Consider the following 11,585-nt stretch of genomic DNA (forward strand, 5'->3'; position numbering starts at 1 on the left):
GAAATTTAAGAACATTCTAAGAACATACTAAGGCTTTGGAGACTTAAAAACATGCAATTTCTTAAGAAATTACATCAAAATGCTCAAAAAATGCTGAAAATAAGAACATTTTAAGAACATTTTTAGGCTTCAAATCCAAAAAACTAAGAACATCCGAAGGCTTCGAAAATTTTTGACGTTCTTATAAAAAAAAACGTGTACCTTATTATTGAAAGAAACCGGAGAGATTTCCAGAATTTTCAAGAAAGTGAGCTAAATCTTTTTGACCATCACAGCGAGACTGTATAAGAATTGCCAAACTTTACCCCCGAACAACTTTTACCACGGTATCTTTCTCCAATAAGGTATCAATATAAAAGTCTTGTGCGATAACAAATATTTTGGGTGCATCTAGGTGCAAGAAATTTTAACTGTCATAAATCAAAAAAAAAATCTTAAAAAAAATTTACGATTTTCGAAAACTTCCAAGGATAAGGTACTACCAGGATTCGTAGAAAGGTCGATCTTGTTCAAATATATTCATCAAGTAATCTGTATTCTATTCAGGTGTTCATTCCAATTGTTAAGTTTTACGCTGTAATGTATATTTTTACTAGACTAGAAACTACTTCTGGTTAAACTTAGCTTCATGATAATTTTTTTATGACACTGAGTAAAGTAGACTAGAAGTATTTGACGAGGTCGCCATTTTGAAAGAAAAAAACAAAAATAACAAATAACAAAAAATCCTTTAACCGGGATCCGGGCTACAAGTCATCTTAATATAATACAGTACATACATTAAGATCTACTGAAAGCTAGTGAAAGCTTCTAGATGAAATAAATACTAAATACTAAATGAATGAAAATGTGCATTTAAAATACTTATTGTGTAAAATATACCTTGAAAAGATTGACTGCTTATTCCCATCTTATCGCACCATTTGTTACCAACTAGACAAGCAGTTTGCCAAGTGATACAGTTTGAAGCATTGTCTTCAGTAAAGTATGTTTGTGACCATGCATTTTCATTGCAAATAAGCTGACTGCTCAAAGATTGAACCTCTCGTATCTTTCAGCTTATTATCTCTCCTTGTTTAGTTTGTTTTGGCTGAAAAGTAGAAATAGTAAATAAATGATTAAATAAGAAAGTAAATACTTGAGTTCATACAACGATTCTTCTTAAACATAAAGCCTCGAAAGGTTACCATCAAAGGTGTTTAAAGGGATTCCTGCAATCACCTGCTTTTCAACCAACCCCCAGATCTTATAAGAGACCCCTCCACACGGTAATTAATTAATTACTTGAAAATATCTTACACTTAAAAAGCAAATTTTGCTCTGATATCGCCTAATCTTTGTCTACTAATATTGGGGGTTTCAGACCCCCAGCAATCAGGATCAATACATCCCGGTCTATTAGAATCTGGAACTTTTTTTCGGCCCAAACCCCCTGTTTATCAGGGACCTTTCCTGCTTTTTACAGCATCATCGTAATCTGATTATAATGAAAAGTTTTCTTAGCTTGGATATTCAAACAATTTTGTTTATTCGATTAAATAGTTGATTTCAAAGCGTCATACACGTTTTCTTTATAAGAACAGACTATATAAGAACATAAGGCTTCTATGGCCAAAATGTCAAGAACAAGTTTAAGAACATTTTTAGGCTTAAAACTCAAAAAGTTAAGAACATCCTAGGCCTAAGTTTTTCGATGTTCTTATAAAAAAACGTGTACATACATTAAGATAAACTGAAAGCTAGTGAAAGCTTCTCGATGAAATAAATACTAAATACTAAATGAATGAAAATGTGCATTTAAAATACTTATTGTGTAAAATATACGCTTTACTGTGTATTATTCTTCGTTTTGTTTGCCATTTTTAACGAATGCTCTAATCTTAACATACCGTTTTTCTTCGAAAAAACTCCCTCTTCTTTCAAACGTCCCTCCTTTGAGGAAAAAATTTCAATAAAGGCTCCGTCAAATAAACGCAACCTACGAATATACGCCTCCCCTGTCGAAAAATCCCGTTTTTTACGCTGTTTTGTTTCACTCCAACGGGCAACCCTCGAAAACCCTCTGCAGCCTTTTTCAACCTTACAGCGCAATAGCAACTACTTTTTCTCTACGATAAAAGAAATTGGTTTTCTCCTTTAGAGCTTGAGTGTGGGCAGCCGCTTATCCTATGCTAGAATATCAGATCCTGAAACGATTTGTACCACCTATGTTGAGGAGATCTTATTTTTAAAAAGGTGACCCCTTGGATTTTTTTCCAATTTTTTAGGACCCCGTTGGATTCTTTTCTCCCATTTCTTTGGACCACCCTGGATTTTCAACCCGATTTTACTGACCACCCTGGATTTTATTATTCAAAAAACTAGACCACCCTTGATTTTTTATTTTTAAGACCCTGGACGTCACACCTCCTCAACATAGGGGGTACAGACTATATCTGAAATAGCCCATTTTGTCTGAGGCCAGAAAAAACTTACTTTTATTGTAGTAACTTGAAATAATTTCATCAGTCGAAAACTTGGGAATATAGAGGATATCATCCAACATGAATTTGCCTTCATCGCCAGGGAAGAATTTGGATGCAGGTGGATTTGAAGCACTTGTGCTGGATGCTGGTACCTCCACACGATCCTCATTCATGAAGCAAACCATTTTTTTCTCAGGCGTTTTTTGGTAAGACATGCTCAAGAAAAACCATTGGCGATAAATATCGTTAGGAATATTCGTAAATTGACATTTCAATCGGGTGTTAGAGAGCTTGATGTAGATGTTTACTTCTGTTCTGTAAGGCTTGACATTAATGACTATACCAGTATCACTCATTTTGGATCCTTGACCAACAATCAGCACGTAACCATCTCTGTCTTCACCCCCGCGCAAAAGGCGAACCCAGAAAGCCAGTGTCATCCCACCAGCACAATATGATACCGAGAAATCTCTAAAATACATAGAATTAATACAAAATTAATGCAAAAAATTGTTATGCTTTATTTTAATATGGTTACAATTCACCTAGCTTTTTATAACTCATTTCAATATTTCAAAACAGATATTCAATGTTTAAAGGTCGGCAATCAACAGATTTCCCAAACCACGGAAATGTAATATAACAAAGAGGAGTCTCTGCAGAGTGATGGTACCCAATCCCCTTGCACAAGATTCCCGACGCATGGACAATTGGGTTAAAGTAAGTAAACTCGACTTATGAAAAAACGATAAACTTCTTCAGCTTAGATTTTGGATTGACTGAAGGCGCATCTATTCAGCTTTTTACGGTGAAAAATTCATTCCGAAAGCAGTCTTTGTTTTAGAAAAATGAAGCTTCAAGTACACCAGGTTTCAGGGCAAAAGGTTAATTAAATTTTGATTGAGAATTTTTCTTTTTTTATTAATTTGATTAATTTGAAATTTTCCATTTTATGGTCAAACCTATTATGAAGCTTGTAAAAACGAGATTTTTCGTACATGAAAGGATGATTGAATGTAATTTTTTCCTAAAAAAAAGTATACTTTTATATATTTGAAACACCCTGTATAATAAAGTAATCCATCAAACAAGCTTATCACAAAAGTTTTGTTGCGCAAATGCACGTCTATAAAAAAAATCAAAGGAAAAAGAGGCAGAAATCAAAATACAATTTTGTACAAACTAAGTCACGGTGTTTCAAACACACTGTTGGCGTGCACTTCAAAAAAAGCAGAGAGAACTTTCTGTACTTTTCAATCCCTGACTATGTTTTCAATGCTATCAGAATCGTTGTAGTAAAAACATAATATTTACTTATGCGTTTTGAACACCTTAAGTGCCACGGTCATTTTGTTCTAAGTTTTTTAAAGAAAATCGATAGTTAAATCTGTAAAGGCTTATATCCCTGGATGTAAAAGGAGTTAGAAGCACGTTTATAGTCCGCTGGATAGCTTAGAGTCTCCTCTTTCTTTTAACCGCCCGATTTAGGAACGGCGGGGTGGACAGCGGCTAAGGGAGGGGTTAGGTAAGGGAAATTAAAACAGTCAGACCCGCTGTGCGGACCAGCCTGAATGATAGAAAGGTGCGCAGTAGTAAAACTTCAAACTAATTCGCTGGAGGACAGAATCAAGAAAAGCAGGGCCAAATTTGGAGGTTCTCGGCTCACTCGTTGGACAAACATGGTCGAAAAACGGTCAAAATCTTAAAAAAGTGAATTTTTGTCAAATTTTAGCATTTTTTGACTTATTAGCTTAAAATCTCGCTGAAAAGACTCACTTTTGATTTTTTTTTTGCTTGACCATGAAGCCCAATCCAATTCCTACGAGTTAGACCAAAAATGACGATTTCTAACTCAAAGTGGGTTAAACACCTTAAGTAATGTGTTTATATCATAGAGAGAAGCGAGTCAAAAATTTATTTCAGTTTAAAAATGAGATTTTACTTTTATATCTACACTGTTAAAACCGCCCTCTTCAGGCAGTTGAAAAACGTTTTACTTATAGCTGTGTTTCGATTCGATACTTTTTTTACGGACACCCTGTAGTCGGTTGAGAGCGCTCAATACCCTAATACCTTAGTGTTTATAACAAAACTCACTTCAAGCATTTGGTACTTGTGGCATCTCCAAAATCGAAACAGTTTGTGAGATTGCATTGCAAGACTCTTGTGTTTCGTGCTATATCATATATAACAAGACCATCACCAGTTCCTTCAGTCAAAACATCGCCACTTCTTCCCAAATTCTTCATTTGTCCATCATCGAATGTGAAATAAACCGAGCCGTCCTCTTCTAAGGGGTCTGGTAAACAATAAAAAATGCAATATTCAGTAGGGGGTAATAAAACACCAAAAAGGTGGTATTCAGAATAAGTTTTAAGAATTTCTTTAGTAAATTGTTGCTAAAATTGTCGATTTTCCTCATTTTTGAATCTTTTTCAGAATTGTTCGTGATTTTTTCAAAAAAAAATTCAGTTCAATTATTTTTGTATTCAGTAAAATGTCTTAAATGTTTATTCAATTCATACTGTAAAGTAGCTTTCTTTAAAAGTATCAATTTAGCAAAACAATGAGTATTCATTGCAAAAATCAACACTCTTGATAAAAATGGACCTTGAGAAGACAAAATTTGTCCTGAAAATACCAAAATTGGGTAGTCTCTGTGTCTAAATGTACCTAAAAATTATAGTATATACTAGGTTTAGCACACCACCACAGCACTTTTTAAAATGGGGTGGTGGTATGCAAAAAGTTATCGACGAAAACATTTTAGTACTGACCCCCCCCCCCCCCCCTGTATTCAGAATTATTCTTAATCTCGTGAGTACTTTTTAAGTGTAATATGATCTAAGGCGAAAGAAAGTCTTTTTTTTAAATCTGAAAATTACAATTATAACATTCCAAATTAATAAGAGCCTCCTATTAACGTAATCAATAATTTAAGAAAATTCAAGATTTCCCGTGCAATAAATTCCTCAATCAGAATATATTAATAATTCTAATTTCTAGACGTACGGTTAAAAATCATGAATTTGAATTCTTTAAGAACTTAATTTCGTGAAAATGTCATAAATTACGAAAATTCTGAAATTAATCCAGCCGAAATTTAATACACATCATGATGTACTAAGAGGGTCCAGAGGTCAATTTTAAAGATACTTTACTCACCCAAATCCTGACAGAATTTTCCCGAGTAACCGGTACATTCACATACACCTTCATTGGTTGAAAAGTCGGGAACGCATTTTCCAATATTTTGACATGGTGCATCTTCACAAAATGAATTCTTAAAAATAAAAAAAGAACTTTTAATTTTGAAAACATTCCTCCGATCTGACCATTCATCTAAATATTGTCTTAGTTGGAAAGATCTAATAATCAATGGTTATCAATTTCAACATTTTTAATGAACCACAAACCTCTCTGATAAGCTTTTTTATAAAAAAAGAGCTACTCAGCTTTCGTAACTTTCCTAAATAGGATATTTCTCTGTTATTAGACCCCTACTATTTCGTCAAATGATACCGTAGAAACAAGCTTGAAAATGATCTGAAATTCAGAATAAAGCAAGTTCTTACCAAGACATGAAAAGAGGTCCAACCAGTGTTATCAGTTCGAATTGTGCTCAACACACTTGGCAAATGATCATAAACATTTTCCACGAACAACTCACAAGTGGAGGGTGTATCTTCTGATTGAAACGCTTCCAAATGAGCACTCCTACACACGTCTTTCCCTTCTTTTACACAAGCTTCCGAACAAGAACGTTCTCTTTCTTCTTGACTCCCTGTGAGGGAGAGTGTTTTACTGGCCGTCCATAAAGCAAATTTCTTGTCTAAGATTTTTACCAATGAACCATGAATGACATCTAGACTACCGAACGTCTGTTTGCATTGCGCTTTTTCACAAGTGTCTTGGGCTTGCGTGAATCCCCACGCTGATAGACAGACCAAAAGTCTAAAACAGAAAAATTGACCTCCAAATGTTATTCCAGACAATGGTCAAAATTTTACATTTTTAAGGGACTGAAAATATTGTTGGAAGTTGAGACTTTTGAAAAAGAACTTTCCAGGAAAGTTACCACTGACTTTCATATATCCCTGGACCAAGTTACTCAATGCCGACCAAGCAAAATATTATTATGATCGGAGTTTTTTTGAAATTGGTACCCGCGGAGAGAGAGCTAGATCTAGTTTCGCTTGTACACAAATAATGTAGCGCCGTTTGTCGTTAGGCAAAGTTTCAAACACTACAATCTTCTTTGTGGGTACCAACTTTCAAAAAACTTCGATCAAAGATGGCGGATATAGCTTGGTCCAGGGATATATAAAGATCAGTGATTGCTACGGGATGATTGGCGATTTACGGGGAAATTGTCATTCGTTAGATTCACTTTCTATATTCTACCGGGTGCACCAAATAAAATATACAGGTTTGTCGAGATATTGTGAGCTTCAGGATTTAAATTTTTTGTTCATTCTTTTTTTATTGTATAGAGGATGCTCTAACTTGAATTTTGAGCTATTATACATTAAATTTGAAAAAGCAGTTCAAAAGTTTTTTTCCATGTCGAAATTTTAAAAAATCATTAAAACAGCAATCACGCTATAAATAAGACAAAATGACAAAAAAAAACAATTTCATTGTTTCTTTTATTCTTTTTCCTCTTATCTTATATTTTGCCAACAGTTTGCCCATCTTATTTGCACGTCATGAACATTTCCAACACCAGCAAACTCAATGCAGACCCAAGTTCTTTGAGCAACTAGTCGAGGAATGGTGATCTATTTTTTCAAAAATTTTCTCACATAGCATAACATCAAAACTTTGGAGATTTCCAAAAAAAGTCTCAGCTTTTCCAAAAATATTATCTCACATGGGAATAGCTTGTTTTACCATTTTCTTAAATTCCGTGACGAGTTTTGATGAACACAGTTGCATTTTTTAGTATTTTAATGTGTAAAGAAGGTAAGTGTCGAGAGAAAAGTTTTCTCGCTGTTTTAATGATTTTTTGAAATTTCGACATTGAAAAAAAGTTTCAAAATAATTTTCGAACTACTTTTTCAAATTTAATGTATAATAGCTCAAAATTCAATTTAGAGCATCCTCTATGCAATAAAAAAAGAATGAACCAAAAAAATTAAATCCTGAAGCTCACAATATCTCGACAAAGTTGTATACTTTTTTTGGTGCACCCGGTATATGATGCTGGTATTCTTAGCATATACTTAATTTTTATTTAATTTCATCATGAATATTCTCATAAAAAAATCGTGTAGTCAAATGAATTTATCAAACGGTTTAAAAAATTTTACATACCTGGTTAAAATCCTTAACATGTTTGACACCAGAAAAAAATCTTTACGCAATGAAAAACATATTTTCTGCTCACCGGAGTCATAAATGTTTATTAAAATTTAGCAATTTTTAAAAAGCAAAATAGTTTGTCATAAACTGTCTGATTACCAAATGTGTATGATGTATTCTTGAATTATTGATGTTGTAAAATAAAATGAAAATTTGATTGTTTTGGAATGACTTTCATTTAAATTTTCTTAAATCTTAAATTTCGTATCTGTATATAAATTCGGTATCTTGGTAACAAAGTAACATTGCGGGGGCGTGTCTTTAAATATTTTATGAGAAAACAAAAACAAGAGCTGGAAGGGTCTGGATATAATATTTTTTACTTGAGAAGAAACTACAGTTAAAGTTCTTATTTCTTTGTCGTTACTTTACTTTACTTGGGATTAATTTTTGCTGGGATTCAATTTCGTGGTTGAGCACATCCGCAAATTTTTCAGATTTTGCGGGACTTAATTTCGCGGATGACTTTGTTGTGAGATAATATTTTCACGATTTTATGCTACTTTTGCTATTTTACTGTCAAACTATGCATGCTTGTTGTGAAATACCCGTTATTAGCGCTTCTTAGATTCTTAGATGGCGTTAAACATGTTGAAATTGGAGCCGATGGGGCTGATTTTCGCGGATGACAACCATATCCGCAGAATCAGCAGAATTTAATCTCGCGAAAATCAATTCCAGTATAAGTAGATGATTTTTGTACACTCTTCTTTTATGACAGCAATGAGGCTCAAAATCGTAAAAAAAGAAACTATTTAAGAACATTGGCGAGCCTGAATTGCTAGAACATCGGATATAACCTTAATATACCTCAATTTTTCCTAAAAAGTAATGGATTTTTGAGTCAATAATATTAAGTTCGTTCTTTAAACTAATTACTTTTTATCAAAATTACAATTATGATGCGAGCAGTGCCAGTGCGATGTTAGGCTAGACGCGTACCCTCTGATATGTTTTGATATAAGGGATGCGCAACGTGTATAAAATTCCCGTCCGAGAGTTAACCCTGTTTTTTGTGTTTTAAAAAATTAGCTTGTTTAGTAAGTTTTATATGAGAGGTCTTTAAATGACGGGAATTTCATACACAAAACGCATCCAACAGATTTATAAAGCCCGAAGTGCTAGATGTCGTGCTTTTGCTGAAAAGTGTGCTGTGGTTGGGTCCCCTATATCAAAACATATCAGAGGACAGGCACGACAGAATCTCTTTCAATCTGGTACGGCGAATGTTGAATTTTAAGATATTTTACCGACGAAAAAAGGATTTTTTTGAAAAAAATGTGGCAGCTGCCGTACCTGTCGTATCTGGTGCGTCGTGCTTGGAGGAGTGTGTGCAGCCTAGTGCGATAAAATTAAAAAATTAAATAGAAAAAGTGGAATCGTAATTTGTGCACCAGATTTTAAGGCCCTTTTGTAGCTGTTGGTTGCTCTATCAAAAAACAATACAATGGAGTCTCTATAACTCACGATGAACACAAAAATAATTTGTTCGAGTTAAGGAAATTTCGAGTTATGGAATAAGGCTTATAAGGCATTCTTATCTGAAGGTAACTTAAACTTGTTCGAATTAAGGAGACATTCGAAGTAAAGGATTTCCACAATCATTTGAGTGATTTAAAAAGTGAACTAATTACATTTGAAGTACTACCTATAGTTAGATTATAACTTTAGAACAAAGTTGTGTTTATTGCAAGTAATTTCGTACCACCAATAAGTAAGCCAGTTGCCGATGCTGCGATAAAACTCGCAAAGTTACTCATTGGATTGTAAATGCGTTTATTTTTAGCGTGAGACATTTTCTTCGTATACAACAGTCAGTTTATCGTAGGTATTAACTCCATCCTGTCAAACCCGGTTAGCTTAGTTTGATTTGGCTGAAATGAAGATTTAAAAAAATCACAGGTTCCATATAAAAAAAGTCTCAGTACAAATAATCGAACTCTAAAATGAAGACTTGAATGTGCTTTCTATATTCATGCATAAAATTTGAATCTGGTCTTGTATCAAAATTGTATCAACAATCATGGTTAAAATATATTGAAAATTTCTTATTTCTTATATCTTATTTCCTCTTTTTTCGAAATTTGGAGTTCGGGCGGGAAAGTCGATTTTGGGCCATCTCCTCCAGACTATATTCTGAGCCTTATTGGACTATTTTTAACTTTTGGATCCTCAGATCCTAAGGTCCTAGAGCACTTCCAAATCGTTTGTGGTTTTGAAAATTCGTGTGAAATTCCCTTTTTTCTAAAATATTACGACCATGATTGTAGATTATTCGACCTAGAACTGATTGGATTGTGTCTTAATATGGTAGTCGTAAATGTAGGATTTGTTACCTTAAAAAAAACACGAAACATATACTTTTTGGATTATATCTTCAAATCGTTAAAAGATATGTAAACGGATCCCGTACGGATTTTACACTAAAAGTTTTCCGACCTAAGATGAGACTTTGTTGAGACGGTAGAAACTTAGCCTATACTAGATGTCTCAACATTTTGTACGCTGTAACGTCTATTCTAGCCTATCAATATCCCAACACGCGATTTCTGTAATCGAGGTGTCAAGGAAAAAGCCGTGGTCGTCTGGTACAGGCAACGTCTATTCCACTTTGCGATTTTTTCGAATGTTTTTTAGCCCAGGTTTTCGGGCTCTAAACATTCCATTTTTTTGACGTCACTTTAAACGTTTGAAGCTCTAGCCTGTCAGACGAGAACCGCTTTTTTCATCGCGATTTAAATAATAAAACAGAGAAAAAAATTTTTTTGTGGGAGGGTACTGGCTATTGAAGCTCCTGCAGTATCGAAAAATCGAGTTTGCGTCAAAACACTTGATAGGCTATTATTTTTCGAAAATCGTCAAAGTGGAACTCACTAAGAAACGTGATGAAAAATCCCGGTGTTTGGTGAGGTACTCGCTAGTGGAAACTAGTTAAGGGCTCTGGTCGTAGGTAAAAAATCAATTTCAAAATTTGGGACAAGCTGGAGTTTTTACAAGCTCTTATTTGATTTGGTTGGTCGTTAAGATGTAATAAAAGAATCTTATTACTTTTTCTAAAGAACACGTCATCTCTATCACTTTAAATGACCAATTAGTGAAGTATCTTGTAAAAACTCCAAGGCATCTCCAAAATTTGAGGATAAAACCTTATGTTTTCGCTTCTTTGACATGTTTAAGAACAAACTGCTTTTGAAAAAATGAATTTAAGTAATTACATCATGAGTAATTAAGGATTAAGTGTGGCATGTATCTTAATAAAACGTCATAAACGACGCTATTCATATACTTTTCACAAAAAAAGCCTTATCTCCTTGGGGAAATCATTTTATTGTTTCAAACTTTTTTTAAGTTAATGAAAAATAATTTCTTTATTTACGGTAGATTTTTTCGAAAAAACTTTCTATTATTGGCTAAATCCCAAGTTATAGCTGTTTTCGTATGGAAATTTAGTGGACAAAATTGCCAAAAATGAGGTTTTTGGAGATTTTAAAGGAAAGATACTTCCACAAAAATTTTCCGAAATTGAATTTTTAGATACTAAATAGATGGGACAAGCTGGAGTTTTTACAAGCTCTTATTTGATTTGGTTGGTCGTCAAGATGTAATAAAAGAATCTTATTACTTTTCTAAAGAACGCGTCATCTCTATCACTTTAAATGACCAATTAGTGAAGTATCTTGTAAAAACTCCAAGGCATCTCAAATAGATACATCACCTAAACCAAAAAATATTCCAAAATGTTTGATTTTTACCGAG

The 11,585-nt window shown here is 33.7% G+C and overlaps 1 protein-coding gene across 1 annotated transcript; it reads right to left on the minus strand.

The window, feature by feature from the left end:
* Positions 1-588: 588 nt before the first annotated feature.
* On the minus strand, positions 589-7,889 carry LOC136820099 (uncharacterized). Its single transcript, XM_067076339.1, has 6 exons — positions 7,782-7,889; positions 6,041-6,419; positions 5,631-5,748; positions 4,563-4,764; positions 2,476-2,936; positions 589-1,090 (listed from the first exon to the last, which is right to left on the minus strand). Exons 1-6 carry the CDS (start codon positions 7,799-7,801, stop codon positions 1,077-1,079), a joined length of 1,194 nt encoding a protein of 397 aa, XP_066932440.1. The 5' UTR covers positions 7,802-7,889; the 3' UTR covers positions 589-1,076.
* Between the last annotated feature and the right edge of the window lie 3,696 nt (positions 7,890-11,585).

Source organism: Clytia hemisphaerica, unplaced genomic scaffold, assembly GCF_902728285.1.
Source record: "Clytia hemisphaerica strain Z4C2 unplaced genomic scaffold, Clytia hemisphaerica genome assembly, whole genome shotgun sequence".
Taxonomy (NCBI): domain Eukaryota; kingdom Metazoa; phylum Cnidaria; class Hydrozoa; order Leptothecata; family Clytiidae; genus Clytia; species Clytia hemisphaerica.

Bases quoted from the DNA above. Each gene is read 5' to 3' on its own strand.
- LOC136820099 (XM_067076339.1), bottom strand. From the start codon at position 7,801: ATGTTAAGGATTTTAACCAG. The intron at 6,420-7,781 runs GTATGTAAAATT...TTTCTGTTTTAG, and splicing joins ATGTTAAGGATTTTAACCAG to ACTTTTGGTCTGTCTATCAG. The intron at 2,937-4,562 runs GTGAGTTTTGTT...TATGTATTTTAG, and splicing joins ACAAGTACCAAATGCTTGAA to AGATTTCTCGGTATCATATT.